Source organism: Garra rufa, chromosome 7, assembly GCF_049309525.1.
Source record: "Garra rufa chromosome 7, GarRuf1.0, whole genome shotgun sequence".
Taxonomy (NCBI): Eukaryota; Metazoa; Chordata; class Actinopteri; order Cypriniformes; family Cyprinidae; genus Garra; species Garra rufa.
Genome location: NC_133367.1, coordinates 810,687 through 825,445, shown reverse-complemented (window position 1 = coordinate 825,445; position 14,759 = coordinate 810,687). Strand labels below are relative to the sequence as shown.

General features: G+C 36.3%; 2 protein-coding genes across 2 annotated transcripts in view; one reads left to right on the top strand and one right to left on the bottom strand.

The window, feature by feature from the left end:
* Positions 1 to 13,506, top strand: part of LOC141338795 (SLAM family member 9-like) — a 15,062-nt gene extending 1,556 nt beyond the window's left edge. The window contains exons 2-4 of the mRNA XM_073844411.1: positions 3,333 to 3,650; positions 3,765 to 4,079; positions 13,475 to 13,506. Coding sequence (XP_073700512.1) covers positions 3,333 to 3,650; positions 3,765 to 4,079; positions 13,475 to 13,506 — 665 coding nt within the window. The remainder of the gene's footprint in view (positions 1 to 3,332; positions 3,651 to 3,764; positions 4,080 to 13,474) is intronic.
* The window catches only part of LOC141339276 (uncharacterized), a 727,444-nt gene that overhangs the window by 340,290 nt on the left and 372,395 nt on the right, over positions 1 to 14,759 (bottom strand). The window lies entirely within an intron of this gene.

Sequence of the window (14,759 nt, the reverse complement as noted above, 5' to 3'; positions counted from 1 at the left end):
TTTATTATTTAATATGATGTGACACCCAAATATGTGAATCTAACAATTTTGTATCACAAGTTTGAAAAGTTAGCCAACTCCAAATGTCATACTTTTTAACATATAGCCTACTTCAGTTATTGAAAAATTGTTGCTTCAATCACCTTGAAAAAAAGAGAAAAACATAGACAAGACCTTTGTCACAAATTATATTCTGTAACTTTATTGATAAAAAAAAAAAAAAAAACTGCTGCTGGACATCTGTTTGAGTCATGGCCATGATTTCAATGCTACACTGCTGCTCTTTTTTAGCTGATGGCATTTGGGGTAATAGTCGATAGGCATCAACACTCTCATCCACTGATTTATTCCAACATTAAATAAATCAGGTTTCTATAGACCTATTGTAGAATTTATGAATAAATGTTTATTTTATGTTACTTATTTTAATACACCTAATTAATTCCTTACACAGTAACAAATTCCAGAATCAAATGTCACCCCACTGGTTGTGATTCATTATATTGACCACCAGATAGCATACAGGTTGAAAAAACCTAGGTCAGTGGTTTTCAAACTTGTCCTGGAGGCACCCCTGCCCTGCACATTTTGTATGTCTCCTTTATTATGCCTCCAGGACAGGTTTGAAAAGCACTGGCCTAGGTCATACCATCAACGACAAAGAGACATGATCCCATATTTTTTTTTTCTTTAATTTTGATATAACATTGATGCACAATTAGCTGTCAGTCTGTGTATTTTGGCAATTATAATTGAGGGCTGTTCAGGTATAGTTAGTTATCGTTACTTATTTGCTATACTTACTAGGTTTAAGGTACAGCTACTTTCAAGGCAAGTAAAACAATTTACTTACTGTTTCGAGTAACACTTACTTAAAATATTCATGTAGCCACAAAGAAACCAACAACATTAATACACCAGTGAGAGGCAGCAGTGCGAAATAAAATATCTTTTAGTTGGGTTGATACAGTCCTTTATTATATGCGGTAATGTGCTCGTGTCACACACAGACTTTAACATTCAGCATGCAAATCACAACAATAGTAATAATTCAGTTTTGTTTATTTTATTAATTGTAACAATAACTGTTTTATTTGCTCTTTTTGTTGTGCTAAGACAGCAAATAAAATTGGCAAATAAGTACAACAACAGTAAAAAAAAAAAGAAAAAAGCAATTGCATAATTTATTCATGCCGCAATGCATTCTGGGAGTGAGTGAGTAGCAATACTAAGTCAAGAGCATACCTTAACTAAAGATCAAGGACCCCCTACAGTTCTGTTTTAGTTACTAGAACTCTTATGTAAGTGAACTAACTAAACATTTGTCAGTACAACATACTAATCCTGTTTCACTTTTTACGTTCTTTAGTTTTTTTAGTACAATAGGTTTCCTCACTTTTTCTAAGTAAAGTCAGCTTATTAAATTTTACAATGCAAATATCAGCATTGATGGATTTATTTTATTTCATTTTAAACAAAGCCATTAAAAGGCACGCCTGCAACCCTGAGCCAAAAAAGCGTTAGGGTTAAAGCTAACACTTCTTGTCTATTAGTACGTGGGAAGAGAGACCAGAGGCCGTTTTTTTTTTAAATGAATGTCAATTGAGGAGAGGCGTTACTACGCTGAATAAACAGCTTATGAAATGGCTTATCATTTAAAGAAATGATCTGCTTACCTTCAACATGCTTTACATGAAAAAATACTTTTGGATTTAACTTTTTTTTTTTTTTTTTTTTTAGTTTTACATTAAAAAACAAAACAAAACAAAACAAAACAAAAATCCTCACTAAATGTTTTGAGCCAGGTAGGATTCATCTTACGGGACTTCTCATTAATTGTTTGTTCTGTTCCTGGAGATCTACCATCCTGTAAAGTTCAGCTCCAACCTGAATCAATAATAATTAATTTCGTAGGTTGCACTTGATATTTACGGGCATCTTTTCCGAAGCAGGGCTGGAGCTAAAGTCTGTAGGTAGGTAGATCTCCGGGAACAGGGTTGTGCACTCCTGCCTTAATTCGTCATTTTTTGCGTTCAGAAGGGTGCTCGCGAGCGCCCCCCTTCGCGGTCGTCATGCGCCCTTAATACGCACTTCAGCAGACTTCTACCCGACAGTTAAAGCAGCATTGCATGACAAAAATGCGGACTCAAAGGAAGACTGTGAGGGTTTAGGATGCCATTTGGGACAGGGCCTGAGAGTAGCACAACTCTAGGTTAAACACAGTGACGTAAAGGCTGTAATGTGAATGATTATTAAAGGACACATGATCCGAGTTAGCCACTAAACTTTCTCCAATAGTAGCCTAAGTAATACAGACCTTCTCATCTCCCTATAGTAAGACCATCTGTTTTAAAGCTGTGTAGGAAGGAAGTGAGACTATAAAGGTTCATAGCAGCAGGGCAGGAAGGAGCCCTTAACCTACAAACTAAACACATGTTGAAAAAATTGCCAAAGCTTTCCTGCTAAAGCTGCTTGTCCACCCAGAAGTTCACACCAGTTTTCTGAAGAACTGACCGCAGTTTCAGTTTGACTCAGATGTTGAACCTCTATGTCACACTTGCAGTAAGACTGCAATGAGAGACTAAAGACTGCTTTTAAAATTCACAATAACTGATTGATTTAAAAAAAAAAAAAAAACGTTTTAAACATTTTTAAAACAATTTTACAAAGTATGTAAAATTACATACTTTAACACAGTCAGACCGTTACTTTTCAAAAACGATGTTAAACTATAGCAATGCATTCCGTTTGATAAAAATCGTTTTCCATCATCAACAACAGTTAAAGTCCTAATAACAGTCAGATGATCTGTAATAAATATAATCTTAACCCACATTCATGTGGGTGTGCGTGTGCATACTGAGTCAAACTCTGTTGGGGGAGGTTCACACAAGCTCAAGTGTTTTTTTTTTTTTTTTTTTTTTTTTTCAGCAGATAGTCTTTTAGACTAGACACAAAACCACTGAAGAAAATGTTTCACGTGTTCTTTTTGTTCTGGTGGAGTCTGACTGGTAAGTTATACAAAATAAATTTATATGCTTGACTTTATGAAGCTCTATTGATGTTCGGGTCAAAATATCCCATATACAAATTAAGAATTAAACCTAAACTTTAAAGGTGGCATAAGCAGGTTTTGAAACTTCACACATTAATTTTGTTCTACAGCAGGTACATTTAAAACACATTGCTCACACATTTTTACGGTATATTCAAAGTGCTGCTGTTCTGGATGTACTAGTTCACATTTCACTGCAGGCTTCGTAAGCCAAAAATAAATAAATAAATAAATAAACACATTTTAATTGTGAAATAAATTCTCTTCATTTTATCAGGTGATTTTGTTGAGTCAGTGTCAGTGATGGAGGGAAATTATGTCACTCTACACATTGATGTTACTGAAATGCATGAAGAAAATGACATACTGTGGAAATTTGGAGTGGAAATGTCTTTGATAGCTCAAATCAGAAGAGATGCTGGAATCTTCAACACATTTGATGGTCCTGATGGGAGATTCAGAGACAGACTGAAGCTGGACAATCAAACTGGATCTCTGACCATCACAAACATCACAACTCAACATGCTGGACTTTACAAACTAGATATAAGTGGAGCTACACGATCATCAAAAACATACAGTGTTTCTGTCTATGGTAAATAGAAAGCAAATTTTTAACTAAATTTTACTGAAAAATGGTTAAACACTTTTATGTTTGATATGACAGACACCGTTATACACATTTCTATTTATTCTCTCATGTTTTTAGCTCATCTGCCTTTTCCTAACATTACCAGAGACTGTTCATCATCATCATCATCATCATCATCATCATCATCATCATCATCATCATCATCATCGTCATCATTTTGTTCACTGGTGTGTTCAGTGGTGAATGTGAGTGATGTGACCCTCTCCTGGTACAAAGGAAACAGTTTATTGTCCAGCATCAGTGTGTCTGATCTCAGCATCAGTCTCTCTCTACCTCTGGAGGTGGAATATCAGGATAAAAACACCTACAGCTGTGTGATCAACAATCCCATCAGCAACCAGACCAGACATCTGGACATCAGCAAACTCTGTCATACATGTGCAGGTACGACAGCACTGATATTAACATTGATTAACTGTGTGGATCTATCAAGTTATACAGTGCGAATGTTTCATAGTGTTTGTTGTGGATCAAACAGACAGTTTAAATTGTGTCCATTACAGATCAGGCCATACCCGTATTGTATATAGTGTTAACTTCTGCTGCTGCTGGATCTCTGTTGATTGTAGCCAGTGTTGGGCAGTAGCGTCGCTACAAGTAGTGACGCTACTAGCTTAACTACATTTCTCAGTAGCGTGGTGGTAGCGTCGCTGTTTTCTGAATCAAATAGCTTTTCAGTAGCTAAGCTATTATTTTGATCAAGTAACGCGGTAGCGTCAACAAAAGCTACAAGCTATATATTGTTCTATACTTTAAGCTCAAATCGGAAATATAACTGCTACGGATCACTGATCCTGGGTCAGTAAGCGACGCCACCGCCACTAAACCTCGTGAGGCCATTGGCTCATTAAACTGTCAGTCAAACCGTATTATTCCTCCCGCCTCTCTCGTGAATGAAGTGCAGCGCGCAGTTTGAAGCATCTCAGCGTGTTTGCAGACTTGAGGTAAATAAAGAAGTGTTGATTGAAAGTACATGTTTTCTGTATTTATAACACAGCACTGTATTTATAAAGGGTAATGTTTTTTTTTTTGCATTCGAGGAGATGAGAAAAGTGTGTCTTAGTCTAACACTTGTTGTCGAGACTTTTTTGTCGATATTTTAGCTAAATGTCAGAAAAAAACTGAGCGCCCACATAGCAACAGAAAACTGTATAATCTGCAATGCAAAACGTAGTATTAGAACTAGTGATGGGCGCCTTGATTTTAGTCTTTGAAGCAGGCTAGTGCTCTGGGAAGATCTCAAACTCAGAAGTACCAGATGGGCAGAGGGTGTCAAATTCGTGGCGAAAGGCAAAATGTTTCGGTTCGTTAGTAAAAACAAACAAACATAAAACGACCAGGTTCCATAGCAAAATAAGAATGAAACCGTGTTCTAGTCTAAACGAATTATAATAATCTTTGCTAATATTCTTAATACTTCAAACTGCTTTGGACTTTGCAGTAGTGAATTATGCCTTTACTATGACCAACATGACAGAATATGATATTCAGCTGTTTGATCGCGCTGTGTACGCGCACAATATCACTGTTCATTTGAAAAATAAAACAGTCACCCAAAAGTTACATTAGTCGATTTAAATAGTGTGTATTACGTGCAGTTCAGCGTGACCACCGGTCCCGTGGCACATTTTTGCTCATCATGATATTTTCCATCGACGTGCATGAAGTACAAAGCTTACCCAATGCATAATAATTTTGCTTCAAATACATTGCAGATATGGAAACATTTGTATTTGTGGCAAGAGAGGTAGTCTACATAAGCCGGTTTAATTTTTCCTCTCAAAGACTTACAATTTACGTTAATGTGTTTTACCTTCTGCAAACGAAAATAGCCGCTTGACTCGGTTATATATTCTTACTGTCAGTTAACAAATTTACAATAGAATTTAGCTTTGCTTCCCAGATAGTAACAGGGTCTGGGCCAAATCTGACTTACATTCCACACTTGTCTTTTATTCACAGTCTTGACTGCAAAAGTTTGTGATTTGTTTTTATTTTTGTATTTGTTATGTACTATAGATTCTGACAATTAAAAAAAACAGGCTCCTGTATTCATGAAATCAATCACTATCTTTGTTCAAACACGGCAGTAAATTAAAGTGCTGTTTTTGTGCGGTCTGTCATATTTTAGTAGCTATATACAAATCTACAGCGCTTCCATTAGGCTATTTTTTACGAAGCTGTCAACACTGTAAACTCTGACGACATGCAATCAGTTGACGAACACCCATTCATATATAGACTATGTTATTCAATAATATGTATACAATTATTTTATTTACAAATTTTGTGTTTTCCCTGTTTTATTCGTGTAATATTGTGAAACTGGTGCCATTGCTTTATTTGTTTTTATTTTTTTCAAGAAAGAATTCAACCCCCCAAAATATAAGATAAATCCAGCCCTGTACATGATACAGATTTTTGTTGCCAAATTGGTTTGGAAGAGTGGTTGAATAAACAATTAAACTGAACTTGCATGCCTGTATGACTGACAATTTAATTGATCACTGAGAGAGCACTGACTTGGTATGATGTTGGTTCAATAGAAAAATGAAATTTTAAAAAATAGCTTAGATGTAGTGAACTACTTTTGCCATGATGCTGTAGCTTAGCTTGCTACATTACCCAAGGCTGTAGCTTTAGTGTAGTTAAGCTTCATTTAATGAAGAGTAACTGTTAGCTTAGCTCACTACATTTTCCAAGTAGCTTGCCCATCACTGATTGTAGCTGTAGTTGTCATCTTTCGAATCTGCAAGAAATCCGCAAAAACTGCTCAAGAAGGCAAGTGTTATCTTATTTTAAAATAGTATAATGTGATTAATTGTCAATAGTCCAAAATAATTGGGTTAGATCATTTCTATCAATGGCGCTTTTGTTTTTGATTGTGACGTTTTCCTTATTCAGATTTTACTTTACTTCCAACTTCATTTTTATAAGCACATATAGGCTGCTTGAGAAGTGTGTGTGAGAGAGAAATAGTTGTAAATGTCAACTTAAATGAATGATATTTTAAAATGGCATATAAGGCCCAATAATAATACATAATGTGTAAAAAAAAATAAGATGATAATAAGTTACTTAAGATTTTATTTTAATCCATCAGTCATTATTGTTCTAACAGTTGAGACTGGTAAGGAAGAGATCACTTATGCTGAGTCAACGTTCTACAAGAAAAAAGCACAGAAAGTGGTAAGGACATTTACTCCCATTATATGTTGTGTCTCTCTATCATTTCATCAGGGAGTTAGATTTGCCGGCGCTTGTGTTTTTGTTTTTTTGTTAGCGTTTTCTATATAATAACTGATCTTCATACATCACACAGTATTTATAAAAGCCATAACATTATCAGAAAGTGCCTCATATCCTACATTGCCTATGTCTGTTAAAAGGACATTCGTCATTATCTCCCATAGTGCTCAGCACAAGGCATTTTGCTGTATATTTCCTGTGTCAGCTAATTATATCAATTTTCAAATGCTTTAGATAAATGTTTTGAACTCATGGATCATTTGATACATTCCAGGCCGATTGTGTGGTCACCTGTATAACTTACATCGTCATACACAAGAGAAATGTATTTAATTACTGAACAAAATGTGCAAATTTCAGTGTTAAAAAAAAAAAATTCACTTTAAGGAGCATCTCCAGCACTGTAACATTTGGGTAGAATAAACAAACATGAAGAAGAAGAAAAATCAATAGGCTGCTAATAGGCAGTCCAAAAGAGAAGTAAGCACCGCAACACACTGTCGATATGAGACCCGGCAAACAAGAACTAAATTTAACTTAATTATATGATCAAATGAGGTGATAATGAGATGATTGAGAGTGCACATTTGAAACTAATGAGTGTAAAAAAACGTTGCTGACCGAAAACAAAAGTCTGTGTGAAGTGAAAATGAGACAAGTGTGATAGCCACGTTAAAGATAAGTTGTTTTCAACCGCTGCTGCACAATTGAAGAAATATTAATATTGTATTAATACTGCAATGGGTCCAGAGTTTGTCTTAAAAGGAAAGGAAAGGAAAGGAAGTGAGGTGAGGCCAAGTATGGTGACCCATACTAGGAATTTGTGCTCTGCATTTAACCCATCCAAGTGCACACACACAGTAGTGAACACACACCCGGAGCAGTGGGCAGCCATTGCTGCGGCGCCCGGGGAGCAGTTGGGGGATCGGTGCCTTGCTCAAGGGACTCACCACAGCCGTGGTATTGAGGGTGGAGAGAGTGCTGCACATTCACTCCCCCCACCTACAATCCCTGCCGGACCTGAGAATCGAACCTGCAACCTTTGGATTACAAGTCCAACTCTCTAACCATTAGGCCACGGCTGCCCCACTGACATAATTGTCAGTTTTCCTGTTCAGTTTGCATTATGTAATATTTTAGTGTACAGTAAAGCCTATGTTCATTGTGTTATCATTGTGTTATTATAAACTTCAATATTTGGTTTTAAAGAAATGTCTTAACCTTTATAGGGACAATTTGCTTAAGTCCAATGTAAAACAATACCATTGATATAGTTGAAGTTTATGATAAATTCTGCTTCTCTCTCTTTTTCAAATAACAGTTACTGAATGCACTATTAATATTATGTGTCATGTGATTCTTGTCTTTTTTTTTTACAGAAAGTTAAAGAAGAAGATATGTATTGTATTGTAGTGTATGCACCAGTCCTCGTTTTAACCCCTTAACTGTCACCCGTCCACTCCGTGGGACGCCTAAGTTTCTTCACCATTTTACAAATAAATCCTAATCTAATCATGACAAACTATAAAAAAAAAAAGAAAGAAAAAGAACGACGAGGGAGGGGACCCCCCTGAGGAAGGACACCGAAAGTGATTCCTAATGATGGGGACCTCCCAGAATGCCATCAAGATTTTTACCGAGGGGGAACCCCCCACCCCCCCAGAATGTGGGTGCCTGAGTAAATAATCAGTTCAGGGGGCCATTGGTAACTACGGTTAATAATAATAATAATAATAATAATAAATTTTTATTTATATATTTTCAGTTCTCAAGGTCACATTACAGTGAAAACACAATTAGAAAAGATAAACATCAGTATAATAAACAAGCATAAGCACAAGTGTCGAACAAAATTACACAATGAGGAAACAACATAATATGAGAATGGTAACATTCAGAAAACAAAAAGATGGAGGGCATAACTTATAAATGATAATATTCAAGTGATTTAAATTCAAGAATATTATTGATACAGCGGAGAGATGGGGGAGAGAGTTTCAAGGTTTGGGTGTAGCAACACTGAAGCAAGGCAATACCGAGGGATACTGAGAAGAGCAGAATCAGAGGAGCATAATGAGCGAGTTGGGGTATAGGGGAGGAGCAGTTCAGAAAGATACCTGGGAGCAGGTTATGCAGTGATTTAAAAGTGAGCAGGACAGTTTTGTATTTAATATGATATGCAACAAAGCCAATGGAGATTAAACAAAATTGGAGTGATGTGAGCAGAGCGCTTTGTTGTGGGTGAGTAGTCTAGCAGCAATTCATATTATGTTAAAATGTTGGGTCAATCCAATCTCCGGTGGTCTAATGCAGGTTCCTTAAGCTCCATGTATTAGTGATTACCTTTATTATTATTTTTTTTTTCTCAAGTTCTGAAACCCTTGGCCACTTGGAAAACTTCTAAGAGGGACCTAATAAGTCTTACTTTTTTTTAATTAGTTAACAATCATGATTAAATTTATAACAGAAAACAAAAAATACAGATACAGCATTAAACTAAGAATACATGTTTATTGCAAGAGAAGAACAAGTACATATCAGCATGGATATAAGGGCCTTTGAATATAGTAATTATTTCTAAACCATTTGAATTTAAATCGTTTCAGAAATTCTCTTTTGGAAGTTAACTAAGGCCCCCTAGTGGTCAAGAACTGTATTTACTGGTGACAGAATGTGATTTGCAGTCATCATTACCGTCCAGTTGTAGCGGAACAGATACCTACGAGATCAAAGGTGAATATCGCATTATTCACACTCACGTGCTGTGTTGCTGATAAACATGATATAATTTCAGTTCTGTTGCTTTTATATGAAAATAAATATGATGCACAAGACACTCAAAGTTCTTGCTATTTAATTCCATACTAAAGACGAATTTATCATCCATTTTTTACTTTAATACAACAAGTGTTTGGGAATATTCATGCATAATTTAAACACGTAACCACATGATATTAGATTAAAAAATAAAAAATAAAAATTAGAAGAGAAGTTGTTTGAACCAATGAGCATTAAGCTGTGTCGTCAGCCAGTCGTTTCTCATCGTGCTTTTGGTCAGCGCAGTCGGTGTAGAGTTACTGCGCCTGACTGCTCAATCCGACAAGGCCGCCTCGCCATCGCGAGAGTTTTTTGGCACACGTCAGCATCATGTCAGAGCAAGTCGGACGTAACTCGGACACAGATTTTGCTCATCTCAAACGAGCCCAATGATGCATGTTACTGCATTATGTAAGCAGTTCTGGGAACCAATCAAATCGGTGTATCTGATGTAGGCGGGTCAGAGGCGAGCTAAGCTGATGACGAAAGCGCTGCGACGTCCGGAATCATTTAGTAAACATTGAATGATGGCTACAGATGAACACCAATTGTTTGAAACGGCTTCGGCCGCTACAATGAACAAGTTAGACTTGGCCTTTCATATATAAGAGGAACAGAAAACCGCGCTCGAATCGTTCCTTTGCAAGAAGGACGTTTTTGCTGTTTTGCCGACTGGATACGGCAAGAGTTTAATTTATCAGTTAGCTCCACTGGTAGCTAAGCGTATGGGGCAACCACGAAGAGGAACAGATCCTAAGCGGGCAATGCCAGATATGCATTCGGCAGTCCCGAGTCCCGGCTGTTAAAAAAGAAGTAGCGATAAATGATATCGAACAAGGTCTACCGGGACAACCTGATCGGGATTGTGGTAGATGAGGTCCATCTCATTTACAAATGGTAAGAGTCACTTGGTAAACTTACTGTAACGAAAAATGGAACTATTTAATAGTAATACAGTAGCCTAACTTGAATATGACGATATGTTTCGCTGCAGAACGAAAAGCTAGCGTCCATCCACATATTAGTTGATAGTTAATGAATAGTTTGATCGGACCTAATTGTTTTATGAGGTTGATTCGGCTGTCATAATTAATTAACATTGTTTATGTTATAACATTGAAAGCCACTCTTATATGTTCACCGTCGCTCTGGATACGTCACACCGTGTATTGTTGTGATTGGTCGTGGCATTATCCAATTGCTTGAAGTGAGAGTTTCAAATGCTTGCTTGGTGCCGCCCCTCGAGTTAGGCCCTTTTCATTGCTCGATGCCAGACCCTTAAAGGTCCACTGAAGTGCCTTGAAACACGCAGCGTTATTCTATGTGGTGACGTACTTTTAACTGAAACAAAAACATATCACCTAGCCCCGCCCACTAATTTTGAATAGCCAATAGCGTTTCATTAATATCTGCTCGGGCCAGAGCCGTTGAGCTCGGTAAAGCCGCATTTGAAAGCTTATGACAGCCACAGACTAATAAATCACCCCACAGATTCAATATGAAACTCTTGCTAAAACGAAATAGTGATCATAATCATGCTGAGCCTGTGTAGTTTAATACATGCCGACCGCACATATGAGCGCATATGATCTGCTCCGGGTTATTGCGTCTCTGTGTAGGGGGCGGGACACTACGGACTCTAGAGAGCATTTGATTGGACAGAGCGTTTGATGAGAAATTGAAGTGCATGGTGATATCATCAAAATCCTTGATTCATATTGGTGGAAGTGACGAGACCGTAAGTAAACGCGAATTTTGTCGTTGTTTTGAAGCACACTAGCTTTTAGATAACCTTAACGCTAATATATTTATACTTAAAGCCAAAAAAATAATAATTTTTATTTCAGGGGGACTTTAATCTTAATAGATTAGGGTCTGGATTTTTCCATGCTAGTCCAGTTGTCAAACAAACAGAAAAAAAGTCTTACGTTCTAAAAAATGATGGGTTAAAAACAACCCAGCGCTGGGTTAAAATATAGACAAACCCACACTGCAAAAAACTTTTCACCAGTTACAGCATAAAAACTTAAGTTTAGCAGCTGCCTTAAGATTTTAAGTTAAATCAACTTAAGCCATTTAAATTTACAAGTTATATCAACTCATTTTTATTGTAATAAGTTAAAATGACTTGTAGATTTAAGCTGATTTAACTTAAAAACAACGCAGCTGCTGAACTTAGGCTTTTAAGTTGAATCTGGTGTAAACTTTTTACAGTGCAGCTATTGGGTTGTTTTGACCCCGCAGTTGGGTTAGTGTTTAATCCATCCTTCAGGGTAGTTTTATTTAACTCAAATATTGCTTTAAAATTACTATATTCCTTGCTTAAAATATGCCCAAATAACTTGGAAAGTAATTTTTTTTAATGATTTAAAAAATGAACATTTATTAATAAGTTGAATAAATAATTAAATAAGAAAAATGAATTGCTTAATAAGTAATAAATAATAATACATAAATGTTCACATTTTGATTATTGCTGATGCCTAGGCTGATGCCTAGGTTACTTTCCAAGCTATTTGGGCATTTTTAAAGAAAGAAATATAGTAATTTTAAAGCAATAATTGAGTTAAATAAAACTGCCCAGAAGGACGGGTTAAACATTTTACCCAACTGCTGGGTCAAAACAACCCAATCGCTGGGTTTGTCCATATTTCACCCAGCGCTGGGTTGTTTTTAACCCAGCATTTTTTAGAGTCTATGGAAAGTCTTGTATTAAATGTCAATGTATTAAATTTAGTATTAAAGTAAATTTGTTCTTCTCTAACACCAATCACACAAAAAAAAAAAAAAAAACAAACAAACAAAAAAAAAAAACCTGGCACAAGAAAGTGCACAAACACGTTTTTCATTTACATAAGCAATAGCTGTTTTGGTCACCAGTTGAACAAAAGGACAAACTGTTAAAGGTTAAAGTTTAGTGAGTCAATAAAGATGTAAATTGAAAAGTTCACCTAAAGGGAACCTGATGGTGTCAAAGTGTAGTTTTAAACTTTTTTTTTTTTAAAGTTTTTAAGTACCCTCTTAAAAATAACACATTCTAAAAACATGGTTAGTGTTTGTTTTGTTCACAGTGAACATGAATATAATGGAAATGCAAAAATAAAAAAGCAAGAAAACCCAGCAACTAAAATAATTGTGCATTTTTACTGTGCTAACATTTACATTGTTGCTTTTTGTAAAAATGTACAGAAGCACACAACATGTCTTCACTTTGACCAATGAGGTGTTGGTTTCTCTTTTACACCTTTCCTGGATGTGATGATGTCATAAACTACAATAACAACAGTAGCCACGCCCACCAGTACAGAGGCGGCCAATCGAGAGACAGCTTCAGATGCATGACAACAGAATGTGCAGTCTGAGAAAACAAAAGAACTGCATGAAAAAAAGTGAAAGTTATTTCACAGCCGCAAGATGCTTTTAACTAACATACCTGAACATGGCTGACAGAAATCAGTGATGTTGACATATTTAGTCTGGTTGCCAATGGGATTGATCACCACACAGCTGTAGGAATCGTCCAGACACTCCAGATCTAAAGTCAGACTGTTGTTGAGATCAGACACACTGATGCTGGACAATAAACTGTTTCCTTTGTACCAGGAGAGAGTCACATGACTCATATTTAACACTGAACACAACAATGAACAATATGATGATGATGATGATGATGAATTTTGTGGGGAGTCACTTATAATAACAGGAACGGGCAGACGTGCTGGAAAACATGTGAGAATAAACAGCAAGTGTCCATACTATATGATAAACTTCATTATATCAAGTAAACAAGGCAAACTGTAAACATCTACTCACCATAGACAGAAACACTAAATCTATATGTAATCTTTGTCTTGCTGCTGATTGTTACTTGATAAACTGCAGCATGTTCAGTTGTGATGTTCAAGATGGTCAGAGATCCAGTCTGATGATCCAGCTTCAATCTGTTCCTGAATCTCTTATCAGGACCGTCATCTATTATCGAGATATCGTTGGTCGCTTGATTGATTTTCGCAAGAAGAGGCCCGTTAGTTTTAAAGTTCCACATGATCAGATTGTCAGATTGTTTATGGGTAAGATCAGGTTTTAGAGTGACCGAATCTCCCTCCGTCACTGCCACTGACTTCACCGCATTTTCACCAAACACACCTGGAGAACAAGTCTTGGTTAAATATACATTTATGTATTAAAGCAGAAAAGAGTTCCACGAAAAATAACATTGTTTATACTACAGGGCCGTTGAATGCTTGAATCTGATTGGCTGACAAACGTTCTAGAGGTGTGCATTATTCTCTGGGAAACGCACGGCGAACATGGTTCCAGGCAACTTTTGATTGCATTACATGTCTATATCACTTCGCCACATGATTTCAGTTATTTCAAAGGCCCTTACAGCCCAAAAAAGCTAATTAACCAAAGCCCACAATGACAATGGCCAAACTAATAAATACAGTAAACATCAGGATAAAAACGACAGATTTTTCCATGTTTTTTTTCACAATATTACGTTTTATTATGTACGGAAAGCACAAACTATATTTCTCTCGCTCTCTCTCTCACTCACAGACGCACACACCTTTAGTTAGCACTCACGCTAATGTTGTTAGCGCTGCTCTGACAATTAACAACCAACTAATCAAACAAAACTTATTGATAATAACCGGAAATATATCTTGAGCTGTAAATCATCTATTAGAATGATTTCTGAAGAATCATGTGACTCTAAAGACTGAAGTAACGATGCTGAAAATTCAGCTTTTTTTTCACAGGAATAACTAACATTTTACAATATATTCAAAGAGAAAACATTTATTTGAAGTCATAATATTTCACATCATCACGGTTTTTACTGTATTTCTTCAGCAAATACCTTAGTGAAAAGAGACTTCTTTCAAAAACTAAAATAAAAAACATCAAACCAATCCTACTCATAGTAATGTCTCAATTGGATTGAGATTTTAGTTGAGCATTATTCATTTGTAATAAATA